Source organism: Lactuca sativa, chromosome 9 (assembly GCF_002870075.4).
Source record: "Lactuca sativa cultivar Salinas chromosome 9, Lsat_Salinas_v11, whole genome shotgun sequence".
Classification (NCBI taxonomy): domain Eukaryota; kingdom Viridiplantae; phylum Streptophyta; class Magnoliopsida; order Asterales; family Asteraceae; genus Lactuca; species Lactuca sativa.
Window position 1 is genome coordinate 5,770,558 of NC_056631.2, and position 17,719 is coordinate 5,788,276.

The 17,719-nt window shown below is 29.9% G+C and overlaps 1 protein-coding gene across 1 annotated transcript; it reads right to left on the minus strand.

Moving 5' to 3' along the window:
- Positions 1–15,568: 15,568 nt before the first annotated feature.
- Positions 15,569–16,579, minus strand: LOC111910810 (nuclear transcription factor Y subunit B-5). The gene has a single exon (XM_023906624.3). The coding sequence runs from the start codon at positions 16,471–16,473 to the stop codon at positions 15,892–15,894; it is 582 nt and encodes a 193-aa protein (XP_023762392.1). The 5' UTR covers positions 16,474–16,579; the 3' UTR covers positions 15,569–15,891.
- Positions 16,580–17,719: the final 1,140 nt, after the last annotated feature.

Here is a 17,719-nt window from a genome sequence, read left to right on the forward strand (position 1 = left end):
TCACATGGTCAAAGGTACAACTTTGCTACCATAATAGCGGAAATAATAACACCAGATGATAACACGGAAAAGCACATAGCACATATAACACATAACATACAATTGTTCCTATATATTGAACTCACCGTGAAATAACTGGGGATTAAAGTATTAATTTGAGCAGCACTTCGACTTTACATATGACTTTCTGTGACAAAACCGGGAATTTTAGTTGAAAACCGGCCTTTCTTGGGCAGATTTTCGGCAAGAAAATATGATTTTCTCCGGAACTTCGGAATGTCGGGACTTGCTTCGGGTGTCGGGAATAATACAGGGGCTTCGGGGGGTTAAAAGTAGCTTAAAAGAGAGTAGAGAGTGAAAGGGAATAGATTTTCTAAACAAAATCCCAAAGGCTTTGCTTTCTATTTATAGTGCCTGAAACCTGAATTACGTTGGGCATAATCTTCAAGTACGTTGGGCGTACTATTCTATTAGCTACTACGTTGGGTGTACTATTCTATTAGCTACTACGTTGGGCGTACAACTTAGTACATTGGGCGTACCCTGATGCGTGGCATCAGACGTGTCGAACCTGCATGATACATGTCGATTGCGACGAATAGGCGACGAAGCCAATCTCGGACCGTGATCACGAGTACACTGGGCATACTCCTGTACGTTGGGCGTACTCTGAATTTCCAAACTTCAAAAATTCGTTACTTTCGCATACAAGCTCCATTTTTTGCGTTCTTTATATCCACGCGTAGGTGAAATTATGCTCTACAACTTTTGTTTAGACTCCATTGACTAATTTTGACTTTATTGTTTATTATATTTTTAACGGGTCAGGACAGGAAAAGTTCGTTAAAAATTCATAACTTCTTCATCCAATGTCCGTTTTCGTCTGTCTTTTTACAGTTGTACTACTATTGACGAGACCTTCAATTCTTGTTTATGTTGCGTTGGCTAAAAATCACTCGATATTTATTTTGAATTTTTAGCTGTGTACTGCTATTCCAAAACCTAGAAAAATCATAACTTCCTCATACGAAGTCAGATTTGGACTTTCTTTTTATGAAAATTATCGGTTTAAGGAATACTACGACTTTCGTTTAGATCTCTAAAGCTAAAAAGTAGTTTATCGAAAATTCACTTTTTACGTCATACAGTGTCGTGTCGGTTCTGTCGCGAAACATCAATAAGTCATAACTTCTTCGTTATAACTCGGATTTCGATGAGGTTTTTGCCTAAATGTTTCTAACGAGATTCTTTACAACTTTCAATAATATAATTTTACTTATTTTTAACTTTATATTTTCATTAAATTCCAATATTTTCCGAGTGATTCTAAACATACTTTTTACTTCATTTCTAGTAAAAACTATATATTGGAACTCAACGCTCAAAATCACATAATATTTTTTTTAATATTATTTACTTTTTAAAATTACATAACACGATAACTGAACGTGTATGTTACAAAACATAAGAAAAATCATAAACAAAAAGTAGAACATTATAATGACACAAGCTAAGATTAAAAGTCGCGGAAATGATAATTTTATATGTATTATTTAAAGTAAGTCATGGAGGCATGAAAAAGATATAAAAATGACCAAAAATATTATTTGTGCTTAAAATGAAAGTACAATGTCATAATTAATAGTTAAGGTTATTAAAAATTAAAATTTACTCTATATATATATATATATATATATATATATATATATATATATATATATATATATATATATATATATATATATATATATAAAAGTTATGCAAAAATGAATATAAAATTTTATTAATATATTTGTATATTAATTATAAAAATATAACTCATTTTACTAAGTTATGGATTTTTATTACAGTAAATAACATGATCGACTTTGAGACCTAACATTTATTATTTGCAAAATATTGTATTGTATTGGTCATGTGAATTATGAATATTATGAGAATTGTTGATTTCACGTTGGTTGAAACCTGAAAAATATTATATAAGCAGCCGTTATGTTGCCCAAATTTCGTCACGACAGATAATAAAATTTGGAAATGTGTTAAGTCTTACGAATATCATATACCATAAGACTTCAATCAATAATTATTCGTAAACATCAAATAATTATAGGTGTTCGATATACTTATAATAGAGAGTTTAGGATTATGATGCCTAGACTCATTGTTAGGATTCAACACTCTCGGGTCTCTCTGTAGAAGCTACATTGATTTCTAAAGCCATATGACTTAGCATCATTTCCTAAGATATATGGACTACAGTGTAACAACACTAAGACTGGACATCTTAGCAGAAATTCTTTTGTGTCGTAACAGTTAATTGGTATGGAACGAGGAATGCCAGGTATAAGTTCGATATTATAGACTTATATAGGTTGACATCCCGCCATCGGTTGCTAGCTACAACCATCCTATAATGAGTCGAAATGAGCGTTGTGGTTCCTAAACTATAAAGTTCCCGATAGTAAATAAGCGTGGATGTGGACTTTCAACACTAAAATTTCCAAGTGTTGGTGTAGAGGTGTTCGTCAGATCGGATATGAGTTCATTTTAGACCCCGAATGTATTTCTGCAACCATATAGGATTGAAATAGGATATGTACAAAGATTTTGTCCACTTATACTAGTTCAAAGAGACTGTATGTAGTGAGATAGCTTGTGACTCCAAAAGATAAGTGTCAATACCAGAAATTAAGTAAGTCATATAACACTTAATTTATTAATATCATGAAACACTAGACACAATTTATTAACTTATAATTAATAAGTTATTTATATAAACCCTTTTTTATACGAAAACACAATATTTATGGGGGAGGAGTTTGCCACGGTGTCAGTTTCCAAATTAAGTAAGATAATACTTAATTAATACCACGAAACGAATTTACAAGGTCTATAAATTCGAAACTTATGAGTTTTACATATGAACTATACGAATGCTTGTATAAGGTTTCAAGGATAAATTTGGCTATTTTATATTTTAACAAAGAGTGATATGACTTTCTTTTATATAAATTGATATTCAAAATCCTTATATAAAAATCATTTTGGTCATGAAAACCGTAAAAATTTGTCATAAGTTTGATTTACTTATATATTCAACAAATGATGTATTTTTGGATTTGAGCAAACGATATTTTTAAATGAGTATAAATACACTTTTAAAACTCATTTATTTTTATACTTTTGATAGAAAGATGCGTATTTATAAAAGTTGGTCAACCAGAAAAATTTTACAAAACAATTTTGATTATAAAAGTATTTTATGTCAAAACCTGTAGAACCCACCAACAATTTTTTTGATGTATCTTAGTGCATGTATTCTTAGCTTTATAAGCAGGTTGGAAGGATTTGCATGGAGGACTTTCCATTGTTTTACTACGCCTTTGTATACATCCGTTGTTAGGCGTGTGTCGCGATTTAGCGATAGTTATTTTCATTGTAATTTTTATTTCAGTAATAATAGAAGATTACATGTGTACTGTTCAATGTATGTTTAATAACTGTGATCGCTGATTTACGTCGCGCACCTCGGCGTTTCCGTCGGCGGCTAGGGGTGTGACATACATTTTATACTATAATGGTCTTTTGGAAACAATGGAATGAATGGTTGATTTTATATAAAAAATGAAATTTTACCCTCTATATTTTGGAACGTTACAAGATTGGATAGAGAACATGCATGAAGCATGCATGTCCATAAATTTGTCATTTTTATGAAGCTTTGGTGTCCTTTAAAGCTCTTTGGGGAGTAGGACTTGAAGACTTAATGGATTAAGGAATGACACCATTAAGTTGTTGCCTCAGACTGTGGTCACGACGTGACATTGAGGATGTCACGACGCGACGATTAAAGTTTTTGGGATTATCTTGTCTGGTTTTTCTCACAACGTGATCAAGGAAGGTTCACGTCATGATGCTTGCTGAGTGGGTTATCCGTGAGCGAATTGGTTGAGTTAGAGCAAGAGGATTTAGAATTGGATTGAGCGTGCTCTCAAGACATGAACAATGACTGGTCATGACGTGAGGTTCAATGGTAGATATTGTTGGTTTTTTACTTTGATTTTGATCGTTGACTTGTTGACCTAGGTTGACTTTTAGTAAAGATTGCTGGATTTAGTGTGTAGGCTAAGTTTGGAACTTGTATGTTTTGATAGGAGTGTGGTAGCATCTATTGCATAGCAGCGATGTGTGATTTAGCTGATTTCGTGAGACAGGTAAGTCTTCTTACTATACTATGTAGAATGCTAGCTGTCTTTGTGACTCTTGCATTGTGTTTTGGGCTAGGCCTATTGGTTTGCATGTTAGGCTAGGACCATTTTCATGTTAGGTTAGGCCCATTGATATGTTGGGTTAGGCCCATTTGTATGTTGGGTTGGCTCATTAATATATGGGGCTGGCTTGTTGGTATGACGAGTTGGGTCCAATGTGCAGGTTGGGCCTGTTGATATGTATGGTATGCGGTATTTTGGGGAACTCACTAAGCTTTGTGCTTACGATTTTGTGGTTTAAACATTTTTAAGTACTTTTAGTTCTAAAGGGAAGGACCCGACTGGACTGCACTTTATCCCCTAATGGCTTTTTCCGCACTGATTACTTTTTATTTACTCTAATGTTTGAAAAATATATATATACTTTGTTGGTTTTGGAATATATGGCTTTATGACTTAGTGGTTTAAAAATGAAAAAAAATCTTCTATTTTTAGGACGTAACATTGTTACACAAGACGTCTTTCATATGTCAGTTTGACAAGATTACTATACCACTTAAAAACTGAAAACTACAATAAGTGTTTTTCGAACAAGTTTGCATCGACCATAACAGAAATATTGTAACCATGTAACTCATAATTACTATTTTTGGATACCGTATACCTATATACCTAAGGAAGCAAATCCTCTAAGATATATAATATCCTTTTAGCAAATGTGAATCTATAAGATTGGATTAATATCATGAACCAATACATGATTCAAACAAAATATTGTGTTTAACTAAGGTTAAGTACAAAATTGATCTAATAATGCCTCTATAGTACTTCTAGTCTTCTAGATTTCCAATATATTTTAAACTAAAGGACATGTTTCTTTTGTAGTGGCAATTCTCCATTGGAAAAAAGTGACACGATATCGTTAATATAGTTTTCCTGATTTAATAAAATATCATCAGTTAACCACATGAATTACTTATTATATATTTTGCAAAATGATATCATCCATAAAAATTTGGATATAAATCAATTGCTTGTTATATATTTTTCAAAATAGGGTAGGATCAATTGATCCTCTTTTGAAATTAGATTCTTTCAAGAATTTAGTGTCTCGTATCATTCTTGGAACTTGTTTCTATCTATAATCTGCTTTCTTTAACTTAGATTTGTTGTTGGGCATTTTAGAATCTTCAAAATCATGGGGTTACTGGCTGATATGCCCCTGTCACTCCCACCATTAAAAGAAGACAAACTTCACATCCATTTGATAAACCTAGATTTTCTTATGTATGTATAAGGATGTTGAAGAAAAATAACTGAATTTATAGTCTCATATCATTCTTGGAACTTGTTTCTATGTATACTCTGCTTTCTTTAACTGAGCTTTGTGGTTGGACATTTTAGAATCTTCAAAATCATGGGGTTATTAGCTGATATGTCACTCTCACCATTAAAAAAAGACATACTTCACATCCATTTGATAAAACCTAGATTTTCTTATGTATATATAAGGATGTTGAACAAAATAACTGAAGAAGAAAAAATCGCCCGAACTGAATAAGGTTTTGTGATTGTAAGGGCTTGTTCAATTGTTGGTTAAACTAAAAATAATAATACTTATTTTCTTTGGTTTTTGGTTTACATTTACACCATTCGGTTTAATCGAAAAAACCGATTCCGGTGACACCTATAACGACGACAACCGTCGCCACTAAAAAAGTGTTATACCAACGACATGTCGTCGGCAGAGGGTTGACTTTACTTTTTTTGACCTCAAACTCTCTCCCAACGACTTGTCGTTGGAAAAGGTAAGGCACGAAACAAATTTTTTTTTCCCAGTTTTATGAAAACGTATACCGAAGTCATGTCGTCATTATAGGGTATGAATTTTTTCTTTCTATTTTCAAGATAATCTTGCATGAAAAAAGAAAACGAAGTTGGGTTTGTTTACCTCTATAGCGACTATATGCCATTGGTATAAAGGTGCATTTATCCGTGGGTAGCATATATATATATATATATATATATATATATATATATATATATATATATATATATATATATATATATATATATATATATATATATATATATATATATATATATATATATATATATATATATATAGGTTTAAATGTTTATAGCAATTATTGTGTGCTTGTAAGAAATAAGAAATAATAGAAGGGTATAAGAGTAATCTACATTATAATTAATTATGGTAAAATAAAACAAAATCAATTAATATCCCATTAATTTAGGTTATCAGTTTCACAAGTCTATAACACCACCATTGATCCCCTCTCTTTCTTTAAAAATAGTTTCTAATTCACCTACTTCACAGGCAACATCACATGACTCTACCATTGGCGCAAAAATCAGACGACTACACTACCACCTCCACCCTTCTTCTGTGCTACTATCGGCGCCACCGTCTTCTTTCCCAAGAACAATAATCAAACCCTTCGATTTCTTCCATTCCTTCGTACTCCTCCTCCCATCACTAATATTTAGAATAGTGTGACACTAAAGAATTAAAGAATGAAAATCCAGGTAATCTCACTAACGTAAATTGTAATTTCTATTCATAAAAAGTATTTCTTAGAAACTATTGTCCATAACCCACTTTTTAAAAACCCTAATTGATGAAGCCACCTATTTTTTTTATCAATGTTAAGTTTTGTTGAGTAGTGATACTTCATTGTTATTCACATAACATAGATGATAAATCATGACTATTCTATATAGGGGAATGTCATCATATTAGTAAGATGAAACCATTGGATTAATCTTTACAACTATTTGAAAGTAAATGTGTTTAGCCTCACAAATATCGAATAAGACAAAATTAGATTTTGCACCAACATTGAAAACTCCAACGAGTTGGTGTAGTGATTAAAAATAATTTGAAAACTCCAACGAGTTGGTGTAGTGATTATCCTTCCTGTTGATTTTCGATTTCACTAGTATACCCACTACGCTCTCATTCTTCTTTAATTTTAAATATCCATCATTCAAGTTGATTTTGTAATTTAGAATTTGACTAAAATAATGATAGATTTTTCTTGATTTTCCATTTGTTCTTAATACTTGATTGTTCTAAATTTGTCTTTGCTGAAAATGGTTAAGCTGGCATTTTGTCAGAATTTGCATGAAAAGGGTTAAGCTGATGATTTTTTTTTCATATCAGAATGCAAACACATGTTCATTCTATGATAATATAAATATTATATAAAACGTGTGTTGCTAGTAATTCTGATAGAATACATTTATACATGCTTTAGAATGTATATGCGTATAGAAGAAAAGACTATGATTTAAGTGCATTCTGTAATGTATTCTGTTAGATTTTATTTATATAAATACATTCTGTTAGAATGTCTTTTGAGAATATTTGTTAATAACAAGTGTATTTGTTTAACTGGTAATACTAATGAGTAATGTATCTTATTCTTTCAAAATTGCATGGAGAAGGAATTCAATATTGATCATACAAGAGAAATATTTGGAATCGAGCTCAACAAAAAACATATATGTGAAGATCAAGTAGATTATATGGACTACTGAAGAAGATCAAGTGTATTTGTTTAATAATTGTATATTCAAGAATGCTATTTTTTAAGGATTATATTCATTTTTGATGATATTCTGTTAAAATATGTATAACTATATTAAAATGTATAAATATATTAGTTTGTAAGAATATGTATGAATTTGTATTTTATTTCGAATGTGTATAAAGAATAAAGTCATAGACCCAACTTAGATGTATATGAATAATATCTACAATTCTTAAATCAGGTTAATTATCAAAAATATCTGCATCGGAAATATATGTTGCTAGAATAAAATCGAAAATATATTTATTAGTTTATGGTTGGCATTCTATCATTCTGACAGAATAAAATCGTATTTTTAATATGGGTTAATTGACTATTAGGCGGTCTTCAACCGAATAGGATTAAGGCTAATCGGCCGGTTTAATTGGGTTTGGTCAAAGGGGGTCAAAGTCGAAGCTAGGTGGTTCTAATCGGTCCTAGGCGGCCAAATCAACCAAATTTTCAAATTTTCAAAATTTTTAATATTAAACCAAAATTTTCAAAATTTCAAAAGTTCATGGTATTTCAATGTTCAACTAATATATAAAAAAAATTTAATTTTTTTTAAAGTTTTTCTCTAAAATTTCTATGTTTTTAAATACATAAATACCCAAATTTACTTATTTTCTTAAGATATATTAAAATTTGAATAACTTTTCTTATTAATTGGATGATAAATTGTTGTACTTGTTAAACATATTATTAAATTTTTATGCTTATTTATTTATATTATTACAACTAAAGTTATATTTATAAATTTTTGAATAATTTTCTTAATAATTAATGGTATCCGATTAATCCTCCGATTAATCCCCGCCTAACTGATTAATCCCTAGACCACAGTTCACCGACTAGCTAACGTCTAACGTTTTCTGCAACCTTGCCTTATTGTAATATTATAGACCCTCAGATCATGACATTTGCTTCTATTCCATCCGGTAGTCAAGATTTGTGCATTTTGACACACAATAGTTAGTAAAAACAAAATACACGCCTTCCACAACCTCCCAATCCCAACATCAAAATATGAGCAAGGCCCAATTTATTGCATTATTCCGACAATTTAGCCAATACTTGCAAGAAATGCAACAATGTTATAATAACTTACTGGGGTCCTCTCTTGCAAACTACCAACCAATAACAATTAATTCGACAATTTCATTTCAATCCCAATATGTTTGCAACAAATACTTCTACCCTGAAAAAACCAAGGAGATCGAGAAGACCGCGGAAGGTGATGATGGCGAATGTTAATATTTTGTTTGTACCATTTGAACGATGTTTGTTGAATATTTGTTATCATTTTGGTGGCATCTCATTTTCTTATGTACAAAACTTGAATTTGAACAATGTGCGTTGAATGTTGGTAATATTTATTGAATGTTTCTTATTGTGAATATATGTTGCAATGCGAATTGTCTGGATATGTTAAGAAAATAGGAATGGTAAATAACATAATTATTATAATCTAAAAAAACATATAGTGGCTATACCAATGACACGTCGTCGGTAGAGGTCATAACTACAAAAACGGGATTGACATATACCAATGACATGTCGTTGCTATAGTTCACGGTTGAAGAAGTCGTTATTTACTATTCTCGACGACATGCCATCACTATAGGTGGTACCTGTATCGAAGATATATCGTCGCTATAGGTGGTTACACACGATATGTTGTCGATAAAGGTAATAATAAATCTTTTGTTTTTCGAAAACCAATACCAACAGATCCTTTACGGCTGACTTGTCATCATTGTAGGGGTATCTGTCATGATGAGATCTATCTCGATCACTTTTTCAACTTTTAACTACAGAAAAATACCGATGAAATCTCAATATAGGCTATCCTAACGACATGTCGTCGACTTTGGGACAAAAATAGCCGTCGACATATATATATATATATATATATATATATATATATATATATATATATATATATATATATATATATATATATATATATATATATATATATTATAAAAGAAACATTTTTCCTTTCATCACATCCATCTGAAACTCCCATGCATTTTTCCTTTCACCACATTCATTTGAAACTTCCATGATTATTCAATGTCTTTCTAGTAATAATTATAAGTTGGTTAATAAGGTTAAATAAATATCAAACCTAAAGTGTAGTCATATATAAACTAAATTTCAATATTAAAATAATATCTTTACTTTTACTTATAAAGTTATGTTTTTTCTAACTTTTAACATGTTATACTTAATTTATTGGTTTTAATATAGTATTCGATGTAAACCATTATCATTTTAAAGATACAATTTTGGAACAATTTGTATAAAATACTTCAATTATTAATTTAAATATAACATTACATGGTCAACTTAAATATAAATTTTAGTTTAAGTTAAACAACCCAAAAAATATTTTGTAAATAGTTAAAAGTGATAAATTGTAGTGTCTTTATAATAATGAGTATAAGTTGGTTAATGCAGTTAAATAAATATCAAAACTAAAGTGTAATCATAAATAAACTAAATTTCAATTTTAAAATAATATATTTACTTCTACTTATAAAGTTATGTCTTTAACTTTTAATATATTATACTTAACTTATTAGATTTTAAATTTTGTTGTATATAAACCATTATTAGTTTAAAGCTACAACTTTTGAACAGTTTGGACAAAAAAACTTAAATTATTAATTTAAATAGAAAACACATCATAAATGGTCCATGTGGTTTCTCAAAATCTGAAGTTTAGTCTCCATGGTTTAAAAACGTCATAGATGGTCCCTTTGTTTTCAAAACTTTTGACGATTGGTCCTTATTGCTAACTCCGTTAATTTGTCCGTTAACTAAAGGGCATTTTCGTCATTCCATGATCACAGGGACCATTTATGATGTTTTTTCTCTTATTTAAAAATAAATGAATAAAAGAAAATAATAAACAAAGGGTCTCTGTCTCTCTCTCTCTCATTAACTTCTCAAATCTAGAACCCAATCCCAATTAATGTCATCAGATGTTTAGAACCATAAGCATTGTTAACCCCTTTCCTCTCTTACATCGTCTGCTTGTTTGTTGTCCCTCATTCCATCTGGTCAATCGTAACTAACCCTTTCCTTATCTTAGACAGATCATAGCTTTCAAGGATACTCGTCTTTCCTTTAATCGAGTTGCATATGTGTAAATTAAAGTCATAATGTTCATTCGGTACCTGATTTGGAGAAGACATCTTCGTTTAGGTCTACTTCTTCATCTCTTCCGTTGGCTATCTTACCATCATAGCTTTGATTTCCATGGAAAAGAGCTAGAAACAAATGAGCAACCCTATTTGCTAAATCCCTTCACCAGATGCATCGATGTGTGCCTCTACTCTCAATTGAAGAAGACGATGGCAATAGCCGGTACTCAGACCAGAAGATGATCGTGTTCCAAAGGATTTAACCTCTGAGGTTTTCCTGAATTCGGTAAGAGAACCGAAGACACCATCGATTCACCTTTGATTTGTAGGTGATTGCAACAGTGCAATGTTTTGGTTCTATCATTTCACCGAACACTTTATGTGCATAGCTCGTCTGATAATTTATTATGAATGAATGCACGACGATTCAGCCATAACTTAGTATATGAAATCCAACAGATAACAGGGGAAGTGTAGGGATGAAGATTTGAAATTGAAGAGATTAACAAACAAGCTTTTGTTAATTAGAGAAATGAATAAATGTTTCTATTTTGTTGATAATCGGGTCGGAGAAAGATCGAATGGTTTTTAGAGAGAGAGATCGAGTTAGGCATCTTGGAGGTACAATGGTTTGTTGGTTGTCTCAAAAAAAATGTAGAGATATGGGTGGTGACGGTAGAATTAGGCGTAGGAGATCGAGTGGTTTTTAGAGATGGAGAGAGAGAGAGAGAGATGGGACCCCTTTTTTGCATATTATTTAATTTTATTATTTAGTTCTTTTTTAAATAGAAAAACATCATAAATGGTCCCTGTGATCGTGAAAAGACGAAAATGCTCTTTAGTTAACGGAGAAACATAACGGAGTTAGCAATAAGGACCAATCGTCAAAAGTTTTGAAAGCACAGGGACCATCTATGATGTTTTTAAACCACGGGGACTAAGCTTCGGATTTTGGGAAACCACAGGGACCATTTATGATGTTTTTTCATTTAAATATAACGTTATAGTATCAACTTAAATACACATTTCAGTTCCACTTAAAAAACAAAAGAATATTTTGTAAATAGTTAAAATGATAAATTACAGTGATAAATGCAAAAACTAAATTGTAATATCAATTTAACTAAAATATTTCCTAAAGATATTTTTATAATCATTAAAAGTTTTCAAATAAGTAGCTTAAAATAATTTACAATAACAATAATTAAAAATAACTCTATATAAATGATTATATTGCTACCTTTAAAATAAAAAAACAATGTTCGATGTTTTAAAAATTATAATGATAGAAATTAAAACATTAACCAAATAAATTTTAAAATAACAACAACTATAAATAACATTAAAGCATCTATTATATTTAATTTTATTTATGTGTAACTCGTGGGTAGAAGTCATTCAAACGATTGACTAAACTAAAATCTTAAAATCTCATATTATATTTCTATTTATAAAATTATGACTTTAACTTTTTAGAATATTATCGTTAATTTATTACTTTAAATATGTTGTCGTATGATAGGAATTATCATTTTAAAGTCACAACATTTGTATACTTTATGAGTTGATGCAAAATAGTTAAATTATTAATTTTAATATAATATTAAACAATTAACTTGAATCAAAATTACATTTAAACTTGAAAAAAATCGAGAGACTGTTTTATAAATAGTTAAAGATTATAGATTATAGTGTTAAACCTACATTTTAATCCTAAATTAAAAAAAAAACCATAAAAGTATTTTTTATAATCATTAACAATTTTCAAATAAATAGCTTAAAAATAACTTACAATAAGAATAGTTAAAAGTAATATTATATAAAAAAACTATAATATTTTCTTTAAAAATAAAAACAATGTTTTTTGTTTTAAATAACTAAAATCATAAAAACTAATAATATTCATCAAATAAATTTTAAAAACATTAAATTTCTGAAACCAAATTAAAATAATTAAGAGTTTCGAAGTATATTATTTTAAATGACTTACAACAATAATAGTTATAAGTAAAATTATATACAAAAATTATATTGTTGAATTTAAAAACCAAAACAATGTTTGATGTTTTAAATAATTACAATGATAGAAATTAAAATCTTAAGCAAATAAACATTTTAAAATTAATTAATCATAACAACAGTCATAAATATCATTAAATCATATCTTATATTTAAATTTATTAATAAGTAACCCACAGATAGACGTCATTAAGACACTTATGATTATACAATTTTAAAAGTTATATACATTATCATATAATTCAAAACAAACAATGTTTATACCAACTTATTATAAGATTTATTATATAAAAGCTAATAACAACGTCATTGATATATTTAAAAAACATATATTTATAAAAATTTCAAATATGTTGTTGTATTCTGTGCAACGCGCAGTTATTCGCCTACTATATATATATATATATATATATATATATATATATATATATATATATATATATATATATATATATATATATATATATATATATATATATATATATAGAGAGAGAGAGAGAGAGAGAGAGAAAGAGAAACAATATTTGTGTGAGAACTCGAGAACTCCTAATCCAACCAATTTTTTTTCGAAACCAATGCCACCATTGGACTCGAAAATGCAACGCTTAAGCCGAATCTAGGCTGATAAATCAAACTTTTTTTTTTGTTGAAGTATACATATATGCACATCTAATTGTTCATATATACAAATTTCAATATTCATCAAATATATCCTTCATACAAAATTTTTCCTTTTTACAGGAAATATATATATATATATATATATATATATATATATATATATATATATATATATAGAGAGAGAGAGAGAGAGAGAGAGGGGTTTAAATGTGGATTTACATCTATTGTGCGGACGTATGAATAATATTATTATGTGAAAAATGACAAATAAAATATATTGTTTGATAATATGAATACGTTCAATCTTACATAATTATTGTCATTATCACACATTCTTACTAACTAAATCGTCTATAAGGTTTTATAGACTTTTTATTATTATTCTCATTCTATCAGAATGTTTATTGAGTTATGTGTATATGTGTATGCTTGTATTTATGCATTCATGTATTTATGTATGTAGTGTGATATATGCAACCAAAATAAATTTGAACAAGATGCTTTACAGATAAATTGAGTTTCAGAAACATATTTTCAACACTACCAAAGTGGACTCCTTTATAAATACATGAGGTTGCCACTTATAGGTAAAAATATTTGTTGGTTCATATGAAAAGGAGATATATAGACCTTGGATTAACAGATTCTAGATGTTGGTAAAATGATACGAATGGGTTTTAAATAGACCCAAAATATATCAGCAAACCAGTGAACACAATCTTGCTTTGTAAAGAAATTCATCTAAAGCTTGTGAATCGTAGGGGAAGTAACTTTTATATATATTCGATTAATAACCATCTTTAATCTAGTCGTTGATTTCTGGTTTGCTCACAAATTTGGTTCTAACTTAACCTCATTCCTAATGACCTTTTTTGTTTTGAATGACAGACCATACTTCAAAGTCGAAGCTTGTGGAAATTAAATGACGGGTCAACCCATGGTTGAAGCTTGTCGAATGCAACCTGAAACCACGCTATTTTTTAGTGTTTACCCTTAGACCATCTTGATGGTGGTTTCATAGTGGCCTAATGTATGTTAATGTTTCAAGTCCAATAAATAACTTATTTTTAAATTTAATTGTATATCTTGTTTTCTGGAAAGGAGGTCTAGCTAAATAATTTAAAACGTGTTTCAAAGAAACTAAAGTTCAATGGGGAAAAGTGTTTGCATGCAGTTGGGGATTTTGATGACAGAGATAAATAAAGTGTGTCCAATTCCCATGATCCCATCTAGGTTTCACAAGAACCCTAACTCCAAAAGACATTTACTGTACTATGTACCTATAAACTATAGCCTTCCACCGAAATTGATTGGCGCTAGCTGTCTAAATGATATATGGTATTTCAAAATGCTAGCTAATACATGTATCTTATGTTTATATTTTAATTTCCACTGGAAGTTGTTTAATGAATCCCTAATAATAATAAGTTAATAAGCAGACAACAAAAGTTTTATATATTGATATGGTTTTCTCGGGTCTTTAAAAGATATTATTGTATCTCAATTGGATTTTTTTCTATGAAGAGCAAGTTTATATACCAAAAAGATATATAGTATTTTGGGTCGAAAGTCCCATGTTCTTCTAAGATTACGGTTTTTGTATTATGTAATCTTAGCAAGCAGCATATGACAGTAGAAAACAATCAAGCAGAATAACGAATAAAGTTGAATTGGTGACGAAAGTCAAACTATGCATCTATGTAACTCATTTGGTAGCATTTGGAGTTCATGGGTTCAAAATTCTATGGTAACGAGGGATTTGGGCGCGAAACCCTAAAGACTAAAGTCCATGTCTATAGAGTTCAAACATGATTGAAGCACGTCATTTATTGATGCAGTTCATTAAAGAAAACGCATGAATAATGAGCATGGAAACATTAGCCTAAAATATTGTAAATCTGATGAAATTCATCCAAAAGCTAGTTAAACTTCGAAACTTAATTATCACATCATGTTGATAGAAACTCAAATATGTTCATAGAATACACTAGCAATTATACGGTACAAAAACCCCAGGATCCACAAATTAAGGCACACCATGAGATGGAATTTTGTTATTATCTTTTATGGGGAGCCATTTTCTAACTGTTGATGTAAATTGATATAGAAAGACATATATAGCAAACTGAAGATCAACTAAAGCTTCCAAATCCATGTACGTTCTCTTCGGTTTCTTTGTTTGCTTATTCGCAGTTGAGATAACCGTAAGTTTGTGTCATATCATCTATCATACAAGTATTTAAATCCATCTAAAAACGCCTAAATTTTCCAACCATAAAAGTAGCAGCATGAACCCTAAAATCTATTTCGTTTATCGATAACGCTGAATTTGAAAAGATTCGGTGATGAGGATACAGTAGCTTTTTGAGGAACTTGATTACCTGTAGATCTGTAATTAGATGAAGTTTCTTGATGAGCATGACGAAGATGATCTTTCTCTTCATTACTACTGCTGCTAGCCCCTTTTTGGTTGGCCCTTTCACCATCGAGCTCCCTAATCTTATGCAAATACCTCTTTAATGGTTCTGCATAATCATCAAACCCTAGATTCATCATCGCCCAACTAACATCGTCTCCGTTGACAGTCTTTCTCTTCTCTTTGCGACAATGATCCGAAGCTTCTCCTGTCACAAAGCTAATGAACTCTGAAACACATTCTTGCATGGTTTCTTTAGCTTCTTTAGAGATCTTTGCATTTGGTGGGAGGATTTGCTTCATGATACGGCCTACATTAGCTATTGGTAGCAGTAGATCTTGTTCTCTGATCACATGGCCATGATGTTCTTGAGAAGCAGCAGTACTAGTGCTAGCATCATGATACGTGAAATTTAACACTTCTCTACCTGCTGGATTACCTCCTATATTATTGTGAACCATATTGGTTAAACTAAATCTTGATCCTCTAAAACACAGACACGTTGCCCTTTTATATCAATTAGTCCCCCATGTTATGTACGAAAGTAAATTGTATCTACATACCATCACCTGTAATGGATTCTGTCTTTTTTTATTAAAAGATCTATCCAGAAGAGCGTGCAGTCTCAATCGTTAAATTTTTTAAAAATATATATATAGAGTGTCCTGACGTTATGGAGTGTCGACCCACCACTAGCTAAAACCTAATCTATTACCACTAATAACGACTACTCACGACAATTTCATATCAACGGTTGAGATTTATAGAATAAAATAGCATAAAATTGTCAACTGGAACTAAAATATAGTAAATTTGATAAAAATGCCAGCATCTCATTAGTAAAAGTTTTAGAAATGATGCAAGTAAGGTTACTTTTTGATAATTGATTCAAATTAGAAGGACGGGTTTATAAAAAATGTATGCCCTTGAAAAAGGAGGAAAACGACTTGCAATATCATCCAAGTTATAGATGGTCCCCGCTAGTTAGGTCAGTAATTAATTTGTAATTTTGGTAATGGTGTCAATAATTATTGGATTATAAAGAGTTTAAAAATGCTTTTGATATTGAGGAGAAGCACGTGTCCACCTCGTAACATGAGTGCTATCAAACAAAACCTAAAAAGAATTGATTAAAGTATCGCAAACTATTGGCTTGCTAAACTTAGGTTGCCAGGATTACCTAATCTTAGGTTTAACACTTGTGTCACCTCTATCCTTGATGCAAAATATCTCCACGCCTACTGAAATAATAGAAACATTTACATTAAAGTAAAATGGAGTGTTTTTAAGTCAATTCCATTATTAATCATCTGAGTTTTTTAAATTAATAATTAGAGTATAATTAAAATTTGACACACACATATTATCAATTAGTTTTTACCGAGCACTATTTTTGCCAATTAGCTTATAAATTAGCATCTAGTTTTTCAATTAACGACTTTTTCAGTTATCAACTAAACTTTTAGTTAGTTTACCAAATAAAACCCAAACATTTTTTAAATATTAGCAAGTGTTTCGGTGTTCTATATGAAACAATATTGTTGTATGATATTAATTTTGGTTTGTAAATTCATATAATAAATATTTATTTGAAGATTAATAAATTATAAATTTTGTTGAGATTGTTGTTTCAAATAAAGACATCATAATTGTTAAATTATATTTATATTTAACCATATAAGATATATTTTGTTTCAAATAAAATAA